Source organism: Acanthaster planci, linkage group LG01, assembly GCF_054643075.1.
Source record: "Acanthaster planci isolate LZ-2023a linkage group LG01, COTS_SCS, whole genome shotgun sequence".
NCBI lineage: Eukaryota > Metazoa > Echinodermata > Asteroidea > Valvatida > Acanthasteridae > Acanthaster > Acanthaster planci.
Genome location: NC_141777.1, coordinates 8,933,204 through 8,956,526, shown reverse-complemented (window position 1 = coordinate 8,956,526; position 23,323 = coordinate 8,933,204). Strand labels below are relative to the sequence as shown.

General features: G+C 41.6%; 1 protein-coding gene across 21 annotated transcripts in view; it reads left to right on the top strand.

Moving 5' to 3' along the window:
- The window catches only part of plcb4 (phospholipase C beta 4), a 131,944-nt gene that overhangs the window by 44,052 nt on the left and 64,569 nt on the right, over nucleotides 1-23,323 (top strand). For all 21 annotated transcript variants that reach the window (XR_015427495.1, XM_087144947.1, XM_087144942.1 and 18 more), the window contains exon 4: nucleotides 4,526-4,585. Coding sequence is in view for 20 of the 21 variants with exons in the window: in XM_087144947.1 (XP_087001073.1) it covers nucleotides 4,526-4,585 (60 nt within the window). In the remaining variant the exon portion in view is untranslated. The remainder of the gene's footprint in view (nucleotides 1-4,525; nucleotides 4,586-23,323) is intronic.

Genomic DNA, 23,323 nt, shown 5'->3' with positions numbered 1-23,323 from the left:
TATACCCAACAGAATAGAACATTAGAGTGGAACGGATATTATATCCCACAGTATCGCAACAAATCTCATTTCCTACTCAGTTTCAAATCAGTTTTGTTGGAATTAATAGGACAGAGATTAATAAGTTAACCCTGCTACTTTTTCATAATACACATCTTGATACTGGGTTCATTATGTACATGTACATGTACATAGTGAACTCAAATTTATGGGGCAATTGAAACACAGCCTTTTGTGTTCATAGTAAAACATCTCTACTTGCTATATGAAATCCTTTTATTATGATCCCCAATGTTGGCAGCTGTTTTTGACTTGCATTGTCTACGATTACACCTGAAAGCCAGACACGTTATCCACAGATTACTGGCACAACATCTGGAGCCTAAAATTGCCCATCTTCCACAGGCTTTTTATGGCCATGCATTTCAGTGCCAATTTTATGCCTCGATGCCACATTTTCCAACATTCTAACGTGGCTTTTGTCACTACCTCAGTGAATCATCCCACACCTACATGTACCCTGTACTTGATTGAATTAACCAGATATTAAACTAAATCAAGGAGGGACACTTAAAAATAATGAGGGACTGTAATTGGATTTTGAATTTGGGCCCTTCTCTGTTTCGTCGACCAGTCACGGGAAGATGAAATCTATTTTTTTCTCCTTACTGATTGAGTTCTTCCCTCAGTCCTAAGCGGACAGATTATCACCAGTGTAGCCTGGCTGGTCGGTTCCCATAATGCGATTCATAGCTCATTGATTTTTCTCAGAGGTCAGAGCATTGCCACTCAGCCTAGGTGAGCTTTCATGTCTCTGAATCACTTAATTCGGGCACATGACGGCAAAAGAGGAAAGCGTAAAAAAGCCTCCTTGCTGCATCCTTGTTTCTTTCACTTTAATTTCGGGAGAGGTCTATTTTTATTCCGAGTATGGGACATCAAATTGACTTAAGGCTCTTATATGTGTACATGTACTTGTCAGAGTACAAACAAGGTCAACCTTGTGCAGTGCCTGTTCGCTGCTGGTCAGGAAATCTCATTTAAGTAGACGTTGTTTCAGTGATTTGCCAGCAGTTGGCTGGACGGGCAGTGCAATTGTGAATCTTGTACTTGACCAGAAACAAAGTGGCAACAGTGGGGTGTGAACTTGTAGCCAGTGAAATTCTTCACCAGTGGTGTCATCCACTTTCTGGTCCCTCAGCTAGCCATCCCTGTGTCTGTGGTCTCCCAATTTGTTTCTTTGTTTGTTTGGGGGCGCCAGTCAGTCAACCGCAACTTAAATCCCTACACAACCTGCAAAAAGCAATACGTGTATTGGGATCATTAAAAAAGGACTCCAATTTGAAATATTATTATCATTGTATTTTTTTTAATTGTTTTTCTTTTAATCATTGGTTGAATAAATTAATCTTGAATCTTAAAGCTTGTCAGTAAACTAGTGTTGACAAGTTTTGTGTTTTTAAAAGTGTGTTTAAAAAATCAAAAATTTCCATGGATATATAACACTTTATTACAAAATACACACACCGGTTATCTATTACCCATGGCGTACAATTTCAGTACGTGTACATAGAATCTGATTGCATTAATTGTTGTTAACAACAAAAGGTTAAAGAAATATTGGAAAAGATTGCCTTGGCAAAACAGTCTGACTGTTCAATACATATAGAGTATATGTACACTGCACATATGCATGTATACAGTATAACATCACTTGCCCAGGGCCAGCAATGAAAATTATTAATATGATGGAGATTGGAGTCTGTGACCTTCAGAGTATTATAGCTGAGCTGGACCATCTGTGCATCAGACTGTTCCTAGGTTCCCAGTTTTGGTCTGCACCTTTGTTCCAGGGAGACTTCATTTAGTTCGACCCATGATGCCAAGCTCTCGAGGTGTTTTGATTTCAGTTTGTATTCATCATTGCAGACGAAAATGTTGCAGGTGGGGGGGAATCAGATTCTAATTGGGATGAGAAACTTTCCACTGGTGTCTCTTTGTCTGCATCAATATCGATACCTCAGATCACCGTGAACTTTAGTGATCATGGTTATTATTGATAGGTCGCCGTCTATGCTGGTTATCAACTATCAGTCACATGTAGATGCAAATAATTATGCACCCAATTGCAGAAAACCCATACCATCTGGTGCTTTTTTTAAGCCTAATATTTCCCAAGTTGTATAAAATATGCAAAGTTGCCATTGGATAGGAACCTTGTACATGTGTATATACATAATTTACATACATGTAGCTGTATGGGCTTTCAAGAAGTTACACTGTACATGTATGAGTCCCCTTGTGGTTGGGCTTTACCTTCCTCAATTCTACCAAATCCTTTGAACCTCCTAGTGTATTTTGAAGCATCCTGGAAAGTTGCAGTCAGTGTGAATCAGTAAACACATTTGTGTGGGAAATGTTTTTGCCAACAACTGTCTTTGTGTTACATGTATGACATACATGTATGGGTAATGTTAGGTTTCACCAAACAGCACACACGTGCAAATATGTTTAATTGTTTGGATGGCAACAACAAACAGCAAACAAACAAAAAATAAACAAGAGAAAGTATTATTCTGTCATAAAGTCAAGTGCATTCATAACTTGCTGCGTGGGTGGGTGGGGGAGAATGGCATTGGCCTCCAGGGGTACACATGGGTGTCGAACTTGTGGGACAGTGTGGTGGACTGTCATAAATATTTGGGTTCTTATATGGCCATTCCTGGAGCTTCTTGCATCGCATCTCCTGCATCACAGTTCCGATTTTGTGCGTGTCTGAATTCCAGATTTGATTTCTTTATTGTCTAGATCCCAGGTTCATGCACGTGTAGCCCTGGACGCCCTGAGCAGGCTTGACCAATTTCCGTTTGAACATTTGGTCCTGCATGCACCTAGCGCATGTACAAGCCCAGCAGAAAAACTTCTCACAGGCCTGTCTCTTCGCTGTTGAGGACGCATTTCAGCTTGGGGCGGACAGGAACCTACATGTACTGTATATGTACAGTGTAATGGTAGTCTTGACAAAATGACAAGTCTTCCACACAGCATGATGTTGAATGTCAAGTTTATGGTGCAAGCTCACTTCTCCTCTGACTGTGTTGAGCCTTGGTGGTTAATGAGCTTGGCCACAGTAGGACTAGTAATAAAATACTTTCATCCGTAACCTCGGGAGTATGCGTTTTGATTATTGAAACTCCAAATAAATCCTGTCAGCTCCAGATGGATGAGGCGGAGTCTCTCCACCCAGTCAAAACCCAATGCATCGTGGGTAGATATATACCCCCCCCCACACGTGTACATCAGTTCCACAGAAGTATGCGGCATACTTTGCTTGGATTCAGGTGTCACTGTTTATTCACCCTCGGATTCTAATCAATCAGAAAAGAGAAATGTTGTTGGAATGTTTTCATGCTCAGAAGAGATGGTGCTGATGTCAGACACTGTGATAAATCACTGAATTTAAAGGTTAGATTTACTGTCCTGGAAGATTTAGAGGAGCAAGAATGGGGCTTCTGGTAAGATGAACCTCCATGGTTGAAGAAGGAGGACTTGAATGAAAAGAGAGAGAGAGTGTAACACTAAAGGCTGGTACATGCACATGTACATACTTCAGGCAGATGCAAGATGAAGTCAACTTGACATCATAAACTATTTGCACTGAAATTTGCTTGCAGTTGAAATGTGACTTTTGTGAATATGCAGCATAAATATATGATGTGATGTCACCACTTTGCGGCCATGTTCGCTTTTGTGCCAAGTACTGATATACGCCAGCCTTTGTTTGTGTGCATCTATGTATAGTTCGTGAATTTGGTACCCTACTGAAATTAAACTTGGGTAGCCAAGTTGATGTGCCGGTGTCCTCTTTTGAACCCCAAAAACTTCTTGGGAAAAAAATAAAATAGCATACGTGCAAAATTCATTCAAAATGCCAATTTGTCCTACCCAAAACACCCAGACCTTAATTATTCAAAATACCTGGTACTTTATACATGTACCAACTACCCCTGGACATGAACGTGTAACAAATGTTTCTCATGTATGTGTAGTATTCGGTTTACCTGTTGCCTGGCTTTTAAGTTTCTCCTTAAAAACTTTTAAAGCATTCCTTTTGATTTATCTGACAAGCTTCAAAGCACATGTAATATGTTTTTCGTATACGAGTATTCAGTCCACTAATTAGCAATCCTTTCTGAAACCCAACCGTCAGAAATTTGGGTACCTGGTTCTCATGCGCAGCCTCAGTCCACATCTGAACTTTGTTATAGCTGAAAATTGTATGCGTCTTTGGGAAGTAGATGGAGCCACTATAGTTCGCAGTTTCCATAACAACATGTGATTATATCTAGCCGTAGCCAGGTATTTTGGACATGTGTGGCCATTGCCACACCTCAGCCTCATGCATTGGCTTGCAAATCATCTCTAGCCTGCGGAAAATGGTCTGTCTGCTGATGTCTGCCAGAAAAAGTGCTCGGGAGAAGTTGCAGTTTCTTGAAGGATATCTCTTTGTGTCTTCTTTTTACAGGAAGGCCAGGGATTGGAACTTTCTCAAATCAATGACGTCCGCAAAGGCATTGCTCCCAAGGTAAGTTGAACTTTGTTTATAGTTTAATTTGCTTGTTTCTTTATGGTTTGATGTATATTAGAGTGTTGCCACACGGAAAACCACTTTTGTGTACAGAGTACATTATGAAAAAGGTATAATCATGGATCGAAATGTCACAAATAGTGTCAGAAGTGACCGAGGGAAATATATTACCCACTTTTAGTTTCCACCAGTTTCTTCAAGTAAAATATCTGTCCTTGTTATATTGTGATTTAGAAAGGGTTGAAAACTGCAAAACCTCTCTTTTCATAGTTAAAACTGTGAAAAGAGAAACTGTTTTTAAATCTCGCATAGTATGCCGGTTGTATCCTTGATTAACTCTTACATCAGCTGTAGGCATCTCTGTACAGTCCTTCCTGTGTCGTGCCCCTTCCACTTCCAGTTCTGCTACTGAGGAATGCATCCTGAAGCAGAAGGGTCTTGCCCTCTGAGTTTACTGGCTGATTTGATTGGTTGAGCTGGTTGGGTCACTTGGAAAAAAACAGTCAAGTGTTGAATGCTACCAATTGGCATGCTGTCGGGAACAGAAGCAGAAAATGAATTCAGTGATGTATGGCATTTTGGAAGAGTTTAGGGGATTTGCCAACCAAGAGTCCTCTGATGCTTCGAGCAAATGTTTTTTTTTTTTTGGTGGTTCTTGTGAATGAATCGTAATGGGTATATCATGTACTGGGTGTACTTCACGTGACAGCAGTTAGACTTTAAGGTACATGTCAGTGGAAAAGTTTACAAATTGAGAAGTCTGTTTTTTATCAAGCCTTGAATCGTGCACATCTAGCATTTTCCACAATTGTAAAAAAAAAAAAATACATTTTCTTTTCCTGCCCCTTTTGTCATGAATATGCATAACATCACTGCCAGCGGCCCATGTGGGTAATGGCTTGTGCTGACAGTCCCTGAGAGAGCATGACGCCAGCAATCAGGGTCATCTAGATCCCAGCCAGGGGCTGCCATGGTTACCGTTGCCTGGGCAATGAGAATCCCAGTCATCCATGATGGGCGGGAGGATCCCCCCCTGCGATTATGTGCCTTGCATTCATAGCCTGACAGCACTTTGGAGTGTAATTGACCCCTCTTGGGTCTCTGTCTCTTAGGATGTGGCCTAATACAGGGTCACCTCTTTGCGCATTCTGCAATTTTCCTTGTAGTCGAACAGTTAATGGACCTGGCATTGTTCATCTGAGTATCATCTTTCTTTATATCTTGCTGATCTTTTTTTCTAAAACTTTCATTAAACAAAGTTTTCCTTTTTCTGGTGAAATGCCTTCACTTGACATGACACAAATTATGTGCCTCTCCCGAAAATATCTCCAAAATAGGTGCCTTTCTGAAGCATTCTTCTACAAATCTCTCACGGGTGAAAATGTCAAAATTTTAAGAATATACATGTAACTTCCAAGATTGTTGTATCTATGTTCAAGCAATGTCAAATTCTAACATTTATCAGCTCATAACTCCTAATGTGGATATTGTTTTAAATAAGTTTTTAAATTCTTTAAAAAAAAAGAATTTTCATGAATTTTATCACATTTAAATGGAAAGAAATTGTACTCATTTTGTCATAAAATTCTCTGTCATTTGTTCACAGCTGCAGCATACATGAAATCAAACTTGTCAACAAAGCAGTACAAATATTATGCGTTATGATTTTAGATTTAGATAGTTGTCACAAGTAAACTCATTTTCATATTAAAGGTACGGGTACCCATCATCGTCAACCAATGCCACAAACATGCACATTACATTGTCAAGAGTGATAGTGACAAAAGATAAACCTGGCATGTTCGTGGAGAAAGCATTCATTGGAAATAACGCTGTGTGCTGAATGAGTTACCTGGAAATGCTGGTCCAGACTTGGCATGAAACAGATCAGGAATCAGATTTCAGGACGTCAGCGATTGTGGTTTCCTCATGCTGCATGTACAATCTTGCTTGCCGTGTTCATATCCCTTCTTGTTTGACAAGTGGGAGGAGATGGTCTGTCTTATCTTGTGAAATTCGCACCTTAATTGAGTGGCCATCCCACTCTGTGTTTGGAAATATTTGTACAAAAACAGTTGGCAGTGTTGTTCTCTAAATCTAGTGATGATGAACGCAGGGGGGAGAGGCATGGGTTCTGAGATGCTCTCCTGCTTTGTTATGACAACCTTACTTCCTCTCACAAAGTGTCAGATGTAAACAGATTAACTTTTCTGATAAGCAGTGAGGTTCATTTATCATTTCACAACTTCCCTTTTAAGAATGGGGGGGGGAAGGAAAGCTAGCTGCCAGTTGTTTGGTAACCAGGTATCTTGACAGGTTGAGTTGACAACCAGGTGGGGATGGATTGGAACAAGTCTTTATTCTAGGGAGGCCAGAGGGAGGGGTAAGGTAGGAGGAGGGGGGGAGAGAGAATGGATGACGGGAAGTTGCATCCTGTTGCTCAGAAACAAGCAAAAAGGAAGATGTGCATGTGTCGAATGCAGTCAATGTACTGTGGCCAATCCATAGAAAGTTCTTGTTTGCTGTTGCTGAAAAATTTCAGTTCAGATGAAGAGACCTGCAGCCACTTATAAATCTGGGGACTCACCAACATTTACCTTCTAAAGTTGTAGAAGAGCGGGAAGAAATGAACTGCAGGTGGTGGTGTGTTGTTGTAAGCCATTCTTCTTATTTGAATATTGGGAAATGGTAGACTCACTATACTGTAAATTGGGGCCCTGTGCACAAATCAGTTGGCGATCAGTGGGAGGGAGTGGTTTTCCGTTGTTCTAACTTTTGACCACGATATTGGTCCATTGCCTACATGTAGATTAAAGTACGTATAGGTAGTTACAAGTGGTGAGAATTAAAAGTCCTGTTTGTCTATGGGTCCGTCGATAAGATCTGGGCCCTGACTCAGAGGCACATGATCGGCCACATTTGAGGATAGACTTACGGTGTACATGCTTGGGCCAGTTTGCATGAGCCATCCATCTAAGCAAAGGGTCCACAGCTGCTGTTGGCTCTTATAATTGCTAGGGAGTTCACGCAGTCCACACTACATCCTCATGACTTGTCCTTAATTTATTTGTTTGTTTATTAGCCACATCTAACAGCAGAAATACCGCCAATTACAGGAATGGAAATAAATAAGCTCAAATAAAAAAAAATGCAATTTAAATTGTGACATATGTAATTGCTAAACAAAAACTCTTGATAATAAAAAAGGGATATGTATGTGCATGTCTAAATAAATAGAGAATACACATAAATAAATCAATTAACATCGTGACTAATGAAACAAAGACAAACAATAAACCGCTGACAAACATATTAACAAACATCAAATACAACACAAAATAAACAGACACCTGAACATCCGGGTAAACAAACACGTACATGTACTAGGGGGACGGAGGACACACAAACAAGAAACAAACAAACAATAAGAACATTCAAATGACAGCTCATTCCCATTAGGTAGGCCGTGAAGAAAGTGATCAAAATCATCATCAGAAGAAACTCTATCAACTGGTAAACTTGGAAGGAGGAAACAGCGTGAAAGACCAGAAACAGGAGAGCAATGTACAGGACCTGTTGACTGGTCGCCATCTTCAGTTCAAATTGAAACGAAAAGTTGTCAACATGCGCTGTGTGAATGGATTAGAATACTGAAGTACTGAGTACTGAAGTAACTTTTGATGTGTCGTTCACGATAGAATTGAAGTTGGAACTGGTATAGATCTACATGTCACATTCAGATCCGTGATATTGGAGTGAGAGATTTTGAAGAAACGTTCAATAATATTTAATTGTGGGCAGATGACGGTGATATTAACTTAAACAACTTGCAAAATAAACCGATAAATTAAGAACTGATTTGTGACAGAGCACAGGACACCTGCCTACGAAAAGAGTTAATTGACGGTGCACCAAACACATCACATTTCCCATGGAGCCCAATGGAGGTGGTAGAAATTCTCGAGACGAATCCACGCTTGGTCACCTCAATGTGACTCCATGGGACATGGAAGATGTGTTTGGGTGTATGCCTCGTCCTAAGCCAAAGACAAGCCAAGGATGAGGAAGCCTGCTCATTGGCATTGGATTTATCTCAGGTCGACTTGAGGTTTGGTACTGGCTCCATGCCATGATCTTATAACAGACTCTCCGTACCAGTAAGTCTCAGGGAGACAAGACGTTTGCCCTCGAGTGATAATAAGCAGGTGGTTAAAGGTTCGAATCCCACCTAAGGAAAGTCTCTGAATTTTTTTTTCACACAGTACTTGTCCTGTAGTTCTGTTGTGAGGACAATGCACATTGAAACTTATAATGTTGTGAGGGCCGTTTAGTTCATTTAGAAAACACAAATTTCATACAGATATGTTGAAATGCACTGTACAGTGAAGACATTAAATGTGGTTGAGCGAATGGCTTACAAGGGCACCTCAGGCGGCCGCTAAACGACCCGCTTCCACCTACTGTACATCTATAGAGAGGAGACAATAAGAAGCAGAGACAATTTTAGAGGTGGGAGGAAAACCCCAGAGAAGAAATTGCTGGGGAAACCCACGGAAACAGGTAGGGTCTGAAAACCCAATCCACATGTGGACTGAGCTGGGAATAGAACCTGGACCATAGAGGTGAAAGGCGAGGAAAGAACTACTTCGCCAACCCGACCCCCGAAGTGCCAAAAATGTTACAGACACAAGGTTTTATCCCTAAAACTTGATCTTGACATACAGGTACTCAACAAAGTACATGTACATGTAATTGTCCCCTCCACTTGTACCTGCTTACATGTAGGCAAGATGTTAGTATTGCGTATGGCTAAGTACATACATGTACAGATATTAGGCTGATTTGGACTTAAAAAGCAATATTGAATTTGTATCTCCCCAATGCACATGTACTACCAAAGACCATTATGTGCATTATACATGGAGGCCATTACTCACTGGATTTTTCTTTTGCACCTGATAAAAAGTGCTGGAAAGGTACAGTATCCCCCGGCTGAGTTTCATTCTCTACCAACACAAACAAGGCAACCTGTTGACATGGCCGTCAACGGGAGTTACTCCGTCCTGCATGGCAAGGAGAGGGAGCATGTGTGCAATCAGCTCCTATGCATCTCAATCAGAAAAGAATCTTCCAGCTGCCCCGGCTCAAAGAAATTAATCAAAGAGAGGGGGGAAAAAATCCACAAAGTACACGCAGCACCTGACATTATGCGGGCTCCCCACCCCTAATGTTTGCTCGCTCTCCTGGCATTTGGCAGTCTGAAGACTTGGCCAACATGCATCACGACTTGAGTGACCCCCCCTTCCATTTTTAATCTTTCAGAGAAACGTCTTGATGGTGGGATTTATTTATTTTGTGTATGATCACTGCCCACTTTATAAGTTTGGAAAAATATTCTTGACACCCTCCTTGGTGTTGTGTTAAAATTGACTCATTGTTGGCACGTCTTGTGAAGAATTCAGTATTCCTCTTGAGCATCTGGTCTGTCTCTGTGTACCTGTCATGCAGAAATGAAAATAACGTCGTCCAAATTTAGTAAGGGCAGCTTTGCAAAAGTTTCGAAATCATGTCAATTCACTCTCAAGACAGCTTCTGTATTTATATTTATTTCACACAAGCATTGCTCACAAATTCAAAAGGTACATACATGTACATGTATATGAGTACTTTAGAAGTACATGTGCAGCAGACTAGGGGAAGATCCCTTTGCCTTCTCGTCTACCCTGTTTTTTTAAACATCAGTTGCACCCATTGTAGACAACCCCACACAGTAGTATTTGCCCCAAATAACAGGTTTTTGTCTATATCATAGATCACAAGATGTACCAGTGGCATTGTGCTGTACTGTTTTTCTTTGTGTTCTTTTTTGTACAAAGTTCTGTCATGGACAAATGTTCTTAAACCTCATTGTGTAGTTTCTAGAATGATGTTGCTTAGCATAAAAGGTCACTTAACTTTGCTTTTCCGCTTTGTTTTGTTTTGCTTCTTGATGAATTTAATAACTGCGTCAGAGCATAGATGTACAAAGAGCAGAGAAAGTAAGGAAGAGGGAAAGCAAATGTTTTGTTTGCCATAGGAACAGTTGCCAGGGTGCTCGTGCCTGCCCTTGAAATATCATTGCATCTCATTTGACTAATGGCAACTGGCATTTCTATGACAAGATGCAATGCATTTAAACCTTGTGTTAAGAGGACGATTTCTTCATCTCATATCTACTTGCTACACGTAAAAAATACCCGTCCGTCAAGAAATTCACTAATGAATGTGAGAATGTGAGGATGAGCTGGTAGTCTTTGAAGACGAATGTTTTACGGGACCAGTAGGGTTCTTTGTTTATATTTTATGGGAAGGAATGCCGTGATGAGATTTCATGGTTAAAGTGTTCCTGCAGTCGACAGCCGGAACAGTCCCAAATCTTCCAATTTCAATAAGGGAATAAACATGTACTTGGCTGGTCTTAAATATCAATTTAACATTAGCTTTAGGAGGATGGAGCCTGTGGCTCGGGCATTATCGGCGTTCGTTCTCCTGAGCAAGGTCTTAAATGTTGGTTTAGACTGGCCAAGCACATATTTATTCTCATTCGTAAATACCTTTTTAGTCCGCAAGTCAAAAGAAGTCAACATACCGTATGATGGAATTCCAACGAGTTTGTTCTAAAATGTTACTTTCATTTTCCCTGACACCCCCTTCCATTTTATGGTACATGTATCTTCCTTTTGAAAGTTGTCCAATAGAATCCCCTTCAATGAACTTGGCACATCCGTGGCACATCACTTGCACACAGACTCCTGACCAATCAGACCCGATTAAACTGTCTCGTATCTATCTCGTATGTGCCAGCGCGTGATTTACGCAGCGGCATTATCATTTCTAGGGGGCGTTGTCAAATGTCGAAACACGGTCATGTGACGCATTTGGACCAATAGGAATAGAAAAACTGTCCCATGGTCACGTGACACATTTGGCCCAATAGGAATAGATAAACTGTCCCAGGTATTGATGAATATGAATTTACATACACCCAAGGGAGGTTAGGGTTGATATGCATTAACTTAGTTTATGCAAAGATCCTTGTCTTGGAGTTGTTTGAAGACAGGAGGAACCACCAGTTTTGGTGTGTACCTTGTAAACTGTTCCTTATCTCCGGCTCAGACATTGTCAGTGTGCATACTCCTGAGCAGGTGTTAAGAGCAGTCAAGCGCATGTTTATTCCCTTAAAAGGGAAGCACATGCCCCAAGTTATGAATTCACTGTTCTGCTCGCAAATATGAAAAATTTGTGTCTGCAGAAGTAAACGATGAGAGGGTCAAAACACTGACAGTAAATGACTTTCAGGAGATTGAAAAAGGAGTGTACAACGTAATTAAGACACAGTATTGCATTTCAAGAATTCTAACCCCTCCCCCCAAATAATCTAGTCTGTGGACCGTCTAACTTAAGGACCTTGGTGTTCACGTTCTGCCATCTTCTTTGAACAGGAGGTTAAAGGAGGATGGCTTTTTGGACTGAAGCCATTATGGTCATTATACTCAATTATGCTCACTACTATTAAGTCAGTAATGCCCTTCTCTGGATGTTCACCTGAGATATTGATCGGATGTCAAGCCTTTGACATCTTTGCTGAAAGCTTTTCGTCATTAGGTCGGGGCCGATAGTGTAACACTATAATGATGTCCAAACATTTTTGTTCTCACTCGAGTCAATGTACCTGCACAGTGTGGCGTTGTGGGCTAATAGCGAAACTGTTTCTGCAGTCTGCCTGTTCTTAATGCCCAGAACAGACTTGTGTTTGATAATTTAATTAATTGGTCGATGTGCATCCCCTGTACCGACGAGAACTTTTAAAGGATGTGTTCTCTTTGGGAAGCATGCTTAATCCAAGGCTGGAGAAATGAACCTGGTGGATTTGGTAAACAGAGATCTGTTTGAGAGGCCAGCCCCGGAAAGGATGCAGAATGGTGCTTCCATCAGAACCCTGTTTTTTTTTCTCTAGAGAAACTTAATTAAGCACAGACATTGCTGAATGAATCATGCGTTGGCGAGTATCCACCAATTTACAGCATCTCAATATACATATAATTTTTGTTATTGCCTTTTGTCTTCTAAAACAAAAAAAGGCTGCATTGAATATGGTGGTACCATTCTCACATTTACCATATGTTTTACAGATATTGGGTATTTCAGTGCTCGGTAACAGTGCTTGAGTTTAAGCAAGGATTCAGCTGCAGTGTTGTGACTAAAAATCAGTTCTTTTGCTTTTTTAAATGCCAAACAGAAATCTCCATGAATATTGAATAAGAGCAATTATGCTATTGACCTGTCTCTCTTATTGGATTGATTAAGCAAAGAAATATTGCTTGCTTTGAGGGTGTTGTTTGCTTGCTAAAAGTGTATGTGTAACCGTGGGTAGGCATTCACCGTAATAAGGGGACAAGGTTTTTTGTTAGGCAAATTTGGACCCAGTTGTGGGGACATTTTCTTTCTCCCCATAGGGTTTTTGGTACCCAGAAAATAGGTGAAATATGGAGTGTATGACCCCCCAACTACGGAGCAGGAACGATTGAACATGTCCAGAATGGTGTTTTTCTTTGTGACCATGTGCATGAATGTGGTTTTTAACTAGTTTGTGTGGGTCCAACTGTGTCACCGTTTATGTGTCAATTTGAGTGGCTTGCTTTGGAGTGAAACAATGCCTGAAATTTTGTTGTGTATAAAAATGTTTGACATGTGCATTAAGTGCATGTTTTGACTTGCAGACTGATACAAATAGGGTCCTGAACTCATGAGGAATTTCTAGGTTTGTAAATGAGGATGTTGTCAGTTTGTCAGTACTATGTACCTACTTTAAGATCGCCTCAGTTGGACAGACTCCCACAGACACTTTTTCATTCTTTGAAACCCAGAATACTTTTGACTCAACCTAATAAACTGAGCTGGAAGTTGACAGTCGCACTTTTGAATTCAAGGCCTTCAAAAAAAAAATCCAATGGCATGAACCCTCACCTTTTTGCCGCCCACAATATGTCTGGTTTCACAATTCAGGATACCATCAAACTGAATGATGGACGAAAGCAAAGAGCATAGTGTGCTCCTTCTAATACAAATTTGAAAAAAAAATTGAAAAAAAAAAGCCCAAATGCACATGTCTGGTCACAATTGAGTGGTATGTATTGTGTACAAAGTCTGGACTTAAATTCTCACAGAAATCACACTTGAATGCAAACGTCGGCTTTAAGTACGTGTAGGTGTAGTCTAAGGATCTGCCTAATGGATGTTGTAAGAGACAGTATAAATTCTGTACTCTAAAGTTGTCAACTGAAAGTATGTCGGCTGCCTTTAAAATGCATACCGGTAAGTGTTAGCATTTACACTGAGAATGTTGCAAGAATTATTCAGGTAACAATTGCATCCCATGAATGCCATCAAGCCAAAACTTTCAATAGCCACCATTTGTACAGAGCCAGATAAAGTGGAGATATCCTGGGCACGAGGTATGTTGGTTGACAAATTGTGGCCGATCCAACTTAGCCTTGGTTCTTTACTTATTTCCACCTACTAAGCCAAAGGTTTGACGCCACCAGGTGCCATTTTTGGAGACCCAAATCTGCTTGTGCGCTTCCTAAAGTCTCGTTGGGAGAGACATTTCTGTATAAAGTGTATCTTTAATCCACAAATAATTGAGCGCTCAAATTTCACCACAGCCATGGCAGTCTGTGCCCTTACAATTGGCCACGGTGCCCTGAAACTTTCCACTTTGTCCGTGGCCAAAGCTGGCCGTATGCCTCGTTCTTCCTGGCAATGGTGCCCCCGAAAAAATACCCTATATTTCCTGTGCATTTCCGACTTAACATTCACTTGAATGTATTTCGTGTTGCGGTCTATCGATACATGATCGTCTTCACGCCACATGGGTGCATGTATGGCCAGGGCAGCTGAGCTGGTAGACCCGGTGCGCTGCGTTGCAGCGTGGCTTTGATTTACAAAACATAAATGTGTGTGTATTTTGTTCTGCGGCCCAATGTTCGGTGGATGGTTATTCGCTGCAGGCATGTAAGGTACATGTGCGTGGGGCCAGCCAGCCTTGGTTGGCATAATGTGCAGCAACCCGGCTCGCACATGTGTACGTGGGCTTAGACTGTGTCCGAAACGGGCCTCCACTGTTGCGGCTAGGTCTTTTGTCCCCGTAGTTTTGGATTGCATATGCGCGCACGCAGAAGACTCAACTACATGTGCATCACTGATGATTCCGTGATGTTATGGGTTGGTCAACTTTACGGGGCAATGAGGTTGGTAAGCTCGCACTGTGCCGACGGAAAAGATGCGTCAAAGTTGAAACAAAACATGCTCTCTTTGTTTAATCTACATGTATGGTTTTATTCACCGGAATTCTGTTTTATGAATTAATTTTCTCTAAATTAAGAAATCCTTTGTCAGAAAATGTGCCGTTTCCTTTCTGTATTAAATATGATGTTTTGTCATGGGTTATAAAATGTTTAAATAGTGTACTATAGCTCAAGTACATTAAAAGCTATTTTTCGTTTTATCAGTTTCGTAACCCGTTTTGCAGAATATTTTACACCTTGGTCTCAGTGCCTTTCCTTTGGAGAAATTTTTGTCTTGTTTGCCCCTGTTATTGGCCGAGGTGCCCCGTTTCTTGAGGCCAAAATGGCAGTGCCCCAAAAAAGTCGAAATCTGAGCCCTGCATTTTACCGGAGTTGTGAACTTGGACAGTTACAAACGTGTATTGTGGACCCTGCTGCACAGAATGTGGTGATAGCCATCTTCTTTGGGTGGGTCCAGTGCAATATCCAGTTAGAGTATAGACATGAGTGGGGTGGCTCCTTGTCATTCCAGTATGTAGGAGCTATTCTAAAGACTTGTTCCAATTCATTATGGCCATCTGAGGGATGGGAGTAGAGATAAGGTCATTACCTGTCCTTTTGATTGTTAAGGTACCAAATTTAACCTGCTGTTTTGAGCTTGGTTAGTTTTAATTTATTTAACTTTGAAAAAACTGGATGATTAGCAGCCAACTCTCCAGATTCCTTCATAGCCCCTTTTTCTCCAGCAAAGAAGACAGGATAAAAATCATCTTTCATGAGTTAATGAACTCCCTGTTATGTGGTTTTCATGGACATGTTTATTACATGCCATTCCATACAGGTTCCAAGAATTCCATTTTTATCTTCATCTCGCAGACAAAGTATTACACAACTTCTCACCATCAGTGCTGTTGTAGATTTCGTCCATGATGAAGAATCCATTGTACATCCACGTATGTCCTTGGACATCTTTTTGGTTAGTTTTGTCTAGTTTTCCCAACCAGTTGAAAAGTAATCTACTGCAGTGCCATGACAAATTAGCCGGGGGGGGGAGGGAACATGTTCGACATGCATGCCAAGATTGAGGATATGCTGTAATGTATGTACCTTCAAGTATGTACATTCTTGTTAGCTTAGTCATTTTTTATAGGGTAAATGAAAAAAAAAAAGCTAAATCAAAAAGGCTACACACTTTCAAATAGCTAATTTTCCCTAATCGGGTGTTGTGCAGTGAATATATGACATTTCCTGGTTAAGAGAAAAGCACCGTACAAAGTAATGTAGATGAATCCAGCATATTTGACTGGACATCCTCTGTGGACCCCCCATTGTGGCAGAAAGTATTACTTTGACTTATTGTACCGAGCAACTGTCACAGAACAACGCTTCTGCAGAACAGTTACCATAAGGCTCACCGCCAATGACAGAGGCCACTGTAGATGATCGATGATAATATTACCATGGTGACTGGATTTACATGTATCTATAGAGGTTTTCAAATGATGTAACATGACTGGCAAAGGCATTTCAGGAAATGTACCATGTCTGTGGAGGCGTGTGCCATTTTGAATCTGGGTATTTCTATTGGTGATTTCATGTACCGGTTCGCACGAATGTTGAGAGACTTCCAAGTGCATGCATTTCTACACATTTGTGTAAATTGAATGCTGACCATCAAAAATCATGTGACGGATATCTTCTATAAGCCTGGCCATAGCCGTGCTGTCCTGAAATATCAGAGTACCTATATATATGAAAAGAAGGTGTTTGCCTCTGGCTGATTCAGGGGTAATTTAGGGTTAAGTAACCTAAGGAGAGTTTTGACATATATACCATTTACCCTTTGCAAAAGCGATTGCACCTGATACATGTACTTGCTGCAAACTGCTAGCAGGAATCACCTGTTTCATTCTGTATCAAATATCCAACGTCATTTTCTTTCTTGAAAAAGGAAGACTTTGTCTCCTGGGCTGCATAACTCGAAAACATTTGATTTCTGTGAAAAGATAATGCCAGGAAAATTATCCGAGAAACTTTTCAGGTATTCCTTGGAATTGGTGGGAAGGAAACTGGTAGGATTAAAAGAATACATGTAGTTTGGGAACTTAGAAGAAAATAATGGAATTCCAACTACAACTTGGAAGTACCGTACTTGGCAGAGAATTTTTTAATGCATTCCTGACAATGGGGCTACATCAGCATGCCGAAGTCGGAAGCATCAGAGTGGAATGAAAGAGCACACAAGGTGGAAGTGAGCAGCATCCAGGCAGGAAAAACAGAATGTCTAAAGCATGATGTTGGGGTGCCATCCATTACGTCATGTCCTGGTAATGTCTCAGAAGGAGAGCCTCTAGGGTGGAAGCTGGGGGCATGAAGGAAATAACGAGGGGATGGGTGACCCAGGGCAATCCGGGTCGGACCCAGGGCAATCCGGGTCAGACCCAGGGCAATCTTGGTCGGACACCTATCTCATAGGCCAAGATGAGGGAATGTGCAAGGCTGAAGCCGGGGTTGCCTAGTGCAAAAGAACAGGGGCCTATGCTTGTAAGAAAACGAGAAATATACTGGGATGGAGGCTTATTGAGGAGCCCTGCTGACAGGATGGAGGAGATTTTTGCATATTTTGCACGGAGGTGTCATCAACTGCTGATACAAGGAGTTGGGGATAGGTACTGAAGGTCCTCTGGGAAGATTTTATCAGGCGTCCCAGTTAGGTTCGTCAATCCACAGGTTGGAGAATGCACGTGAGAGAGAGAGATAATGTAGGGGAAGATTGTGTTAGAAAAGTTTTTTGACCCTCAGCGCAAGTGAGAGCAGAGTGCTCCACTATGCTTGACGTCAGAGCTGCCACGGAGAGGCACTGAGCCCCCAATTCATTGGGGAATTACTAGAGTGGCTAAGGATGCACCAGTCCACTGTACATAGCCCTCCCTCATGAAAGGTGTTTGATACTTCCCACCTCCCGTCAAATTTCTCGCATCTCCCGGCCGCTCATGGAGGGGAGGGACTGATTTATTTTTCAAGGGGTGTCACAGGCTAAAATGTCATGGGCCTGTAGTTTTGAATGGGGACATCTTTTATGTAACACTGAAGCTGTTATCTTGTTTGACTTGTTGGGGCCTCGTTCTCAGGGCCTATTTGTTTCATACAGATCTGGATCTCAATCAGGGATCCCAGACCGGGTTCGCTTTAGTCATGATGCTGGTTCTGATGTCATTGAACCACTGTCCGATCACTGATCGCGATCCGGATCCGTGTTGTACAAACAGGCCCTGAGAAAAATTAGGGGGCCTCATTGCCTTCTGTCTTTTGGGTTCTCAACGTGGTTTGCTCCTTTTTACAACATTGGGGACTTCATTAGAGAAACATGGTGATTGATGCTGACAGAATCTGCACCTGTGTGTCGTCCATTTGGCATGTATTTCTCTCAAACGACAGATTAACTCTTTTTGTTTGCTATACAGGTACATGTACATGTACATTTATGAGTTCTTTGCATGTTTAATACAAAATTCCATGAAGGCTTTGCTGTTTGCTCTTATCTGTTTGGTTGGGCTTGGTCAGGTTTTGGGGGGTCAAAGAATTCTTAACATGCATATTTGGTTACTGCAAACTACATGAGACTTAATAAGAAGAGCAGTTTATTATGGTCACAAGTCGCTAATCATGCATCCCTCCATTGATAGGAGTGAAATTTTGGCCGCTTTGTGGGCATCCGTGGAGTGTAAACTGTGAATGTTCCAACATCTGTCACCACTGTACATAAGAGGGGAGTGAGAATGCTCATGGGAAAAACCAACTTGATCTAGTTTACTGATGATGTCACGGCTCCCATGCTTATGCCATCTGGTCTGCTGTACATACGACTTTAAATGGCGTCAACTTAGCAGATATTGCATTGCACAGATACTGCACATGATGCGCATCCGAAAATACAACTTCGGTACATTACCTGACATTGCAGACTGGGCAGCTTCCTTTGGAGGCTACATGTACATTAGAAGTCTTACAAGTTGCAAATCACTTACATGTAACTCTAGCCCTCTTTGTGGGGCTACACCTCCCGTCATTTTTCCAAAGAAGGCATTAATTGAGTCTGGCATTCTCAGAAGGCTGAGACTTGCTGCTAAAATGCTTCCCCTGGCACCTGTAGCTATGAGTTACACACTGGAGAACACTGTTCTTTGGTTTCAAATATGGAATAGACATAAAATTGGACAGACCCCCCCCAAAAAAAGTTCTCAGAGATTGATGATCGCTTGAAATCCCCTCAGGTGGCAGTTCCAGGAAGCCTATATGAATGTGACTTTTTTAATCGTGGATGGAATGAGTTCTTGCTCTTGTCGGCATCCAACCCATAACATACATGTACAGTTTGAAAGAACATGGATGTTGAGCAGCTCTTCAACTGTTAAGCGGTTGTCTGCAGGGACTTGGTACTTGGTAGTCTGTACACTGGAGTGTGCCATTCTTCTACGAGTGTTTACACAGCCGAAGACAGACCTTTTCTTTTACGCAGTGACTTTTTGGGGGGGGTGCTTATACAAAATATCAAAGTTTGTAAGAATCCATCTAAGGATAATGAACTTTTGGGAAGGAGGATTTTTTCCTACGGGAATCAATCCACTACGTGTTTTGATGCTGATGTCCAGCAGTGTTGTAACTGAAGAGACATGTACATGTACGACTGTTGATACATGCATTCACAAATTTATTTGGTAGTTGTTCCAGAGCTTCTGAAATATTTTACAAATTTTCAAATAATTCTCAACCATAAGGTAGAGGGTTGCGGATACACCATGTGGAAAATATCTCTTTTGAGTATTGGATTGCATCAGTCCTGAAGACAGACAGAGCACTCACTGTCCGAAATGTCGAGTAACCGGTTCTTTTCAGAACCACACATACTCAAAAGAGATATTTTCCACATGGTGTATCCGCATACTCAAAAGAGATATTTTCCACATGGTGTATCGGCAAACCCTCTACCTTATCGTATTCCACCATGCAAACCTTCAAGAGCTTGTTAATTCTCAACCAATGAAGTTTGATAAATATGCACAAGGGCAGCCTTGTCAGTTTGCTTTCTTTCTTAGCATTTAACGAGTGAATATTTATATGGGTTTGATCTTGATAGACCCAACTATTATGTGTCTATTAAAAGGTAAATACTGGTATAGTAATAAACATGTACTGGTACCATCAAATCTTCCTGTGTGGTACTGAAGTTCCTCCAATCACTTTTGTTCAGAAGCTAGATACCATCTTATGAGTGACTCTGTAGCCAGGAAAAGCATCTCTACAGGTTAACGAATGGTACATACTGGTACTGGCCAATAAACGTGGATTATTGCTATGGGTGAAATCGAGAGCTTACCAGAGAATGCTGTGTACACAAACACAGGTTTGTGAGAAACTCGTAAAATGTTGAGCAAATATACACCCTCATACAGGTACATGGCATTTGCAGAGTGCAGTGTTAAATCTAACTGGTCATGTATCAGTGCGGCTCCTCTCCTGTGTATCAGTCTTCCTCGGTCAGGCTTTGAAACTGCAAGGCGAAATCATGCTGCAGTAATAATGGAGCAGAAGGATAGACCTCGGGTTTTGAATCGCCTTTGATTGCAATTTACGGCCATTGTTTGGTCACAATGTACAATCTGAGTTTGGTGCAGCTGTTAACGTGGCTAACCTTCAAAGATGCTCGTCGTCGCTGGGATGTCTATTTCTGTTCCAAGTGCGACTTTCAGCAACTCTGTGGCTGTATGTCCATTTCATGCTTCGCCCTAAGTTGGTGCATGTACATGTGTGTGGTTTCGAGTTCACAGAAAGTAAAAAATGTCCACATTTCCCCCCTCCCCGCAGGTTTTCCCACCCCCTCCGCCAAAAAAACCTGCCTCGCTTTTTCCCATAATCTCAGCTTCCCCTGTCTCTCTTTGGCTGTTGTCATTCTCTGTACCACAAGTCGTGTGTGCGTTGCGGTCAAATGTGTTGTTGTTTTGTGGATTCCAAATTCCATGCAACACAGGACATAAAACAAGAATATACATGTACTTGTAATTATCAGAGGCTGTTAAAGGCTACCAAAGGCTGGCAACAGCTCTGAATTTTTTGTAGGGATTAATTAAACCTTGATCTTACAAGGAGACATTGGATGTAACTTTTTTATACACTAATTAAGATCTGTACCATTTGTTCGGGAGAGTCTTTGTGTTTAGAAACTGGATTTTTTAAAAAGTGAGTTGGAGGGTATCGCTTTTGAGTCTTCCAAATGCCAGATTAGCATTTCTGGTATTACAGTTCATCATGGTAAATTTAAGACCAGATAAACCCGTCGTGGGTGAATAAAAATAAACTATATGATTGATTGCTATTTAAAAGTCAAGGTCTTGTGTGGAATCCAAAAGTACTTTATGGTTCGCTGAGTTCAGTTGTGGTGCGCAAAGACAATTATGACGTCAGAAACTAACTAGTCAACCAAATGTCAGTAAACAGAGATGTTTAAAGGAAGTTGCTTGAAATATTAAACCTAACAGTCCTTAGTCTTCGAACTGTTGAAGGATTAGAACTTCTGTTTGAAAACTGAAAATGGATTTACATATAGAAGCCGTTATGTACAGATGTACCGTCATGTATATTGGAAATGAAGTTGTTCTGAGTGTTCTTTCTGACATTTTTTGACCTTTTAATGAGAAATTTGTTCTGTTAGAAGCATGCAGCATATTCCAATTCTTGGCACAGCTTTTGGCAGTGTACGTGTACTAGGCACATATCAGGTCAGTAGTGAGTTATATGTCCCGGGGACATACAACCTACTTTCCGAGTCATAGTTCATAGAGAACTGATTGTCTTATCTCTAATTAGATTCCAGTTCTATTCTCAGCAGAGGCACTTCAGGAGGGATAGATACTCTGAGATCGCTAGCCCCGAACTTGATATTCCAGTTGTGCTCCAATTCCCACGAGGGGTATATTCTTAGTACTCCAACCTCTTTCCCACGTCACACTCTCGCAGTGGCTATATTTGCCCCTGTCTCTCCCGGGCCCCGCGCTAACAAGGCTGAGAATTCTCGGGCTTGGCCTTGTTCCATGCCAGCTTTCCGCATCTGTTCCCCTCCCCCCTCCCACCCCCTCCCTTCCCCCCATCCCCCAGGTGATTCGCATGATACAGCCGGCAAAGGATCATCACTGGAGATCAGTGCGGGATGCAAGTGCGCCCGTACGGGTACCTCATCATTATCATCTAGCCGTTTGGCCAGGATTGCGGATGGGGATTTGGTTGGAAATGATTGGCCTTGGGCATTGTTGGCCCCGCATGCTCCGCACCAACGACCATGGACGAGCTCTTGAGGGACTCCTCGCAAGGCGGATTACTGCCGAGCAAACGTGGAGATGGCAGTGACGACATAAATGGAGCAGCGCCTCAGCAATGTGGTAACCAGAAAAAGGGCTATTGCTCCCATTAGTGGCTTGCCTACGTCAGCGTTCAGGGAGTTGATGAGGGACATATTCAAGACTGCCAGTCTCCACAGTTCCATGACGAACCTCTTGCCCCATATAATAAAGGGATTTGGCAACACAGAATAGCTTGAGCAATCTCCAGGGTGGCATACTAATGAAGAGACATGCTTTCATTCAGTCTGTCGGTATTGATTGTATTTAATGATGAATCAAAAACTGTACCACAACTCAGTCTCTGAATCTCAAAGATCTCTTTGTGGATGCTCTGTTGCCACTGATATTTGAAGAAGTGGTCCCTTCCAACTGAGTCATATCCCCGCGCTGTTTTATGGTCTTATTTGACTCCTTTGATGCCCTGTAGGACAATGGAGAATGACAAATAGATTAGACTGAACATTCATGGTCAACCTGATGAAGACTGGCACCAGGTACCAGTAATTAGTTTGTTGTGTACTCCATTTTGCTAGCATCGTGGGGTCTCCAAATGGGGACTGCATTCCTTTTTTCTCAACAAGTCTATGCAGCAAACTTCTTTGTTGACAAGCTTAATCCTGTACACTCTTGTATATAAACTTCACAAAAACAAAAATCTCCACAAAGTCTCCAAATTATTTGGGGGAAAAATTGGCGTCAATCATATTGTTAATCCGTTGGTTTGCAGTTAAGGTGTTCTTACCACGTTGAAGGTGGGATTAGGGTGGGGTTCCAGAAAAGGCAGTGTAGATAACTAACATACAGATGTAAACTAACAGTTTAATCGTATGACACAAAGAACGTGGACCATCATGATGAGGGGTTGTGCAGACAAGAATGGGACACTACACAAAATGGACCTAGACAAGATGGAGACGATTCTGGAATCAGCCATTCACCATGGGGGATGTGAAATCCAAAAATGCAAGCCATTCATAATCTCTCACCTTTCGTAGTACCATACTAGAGAGTACTGC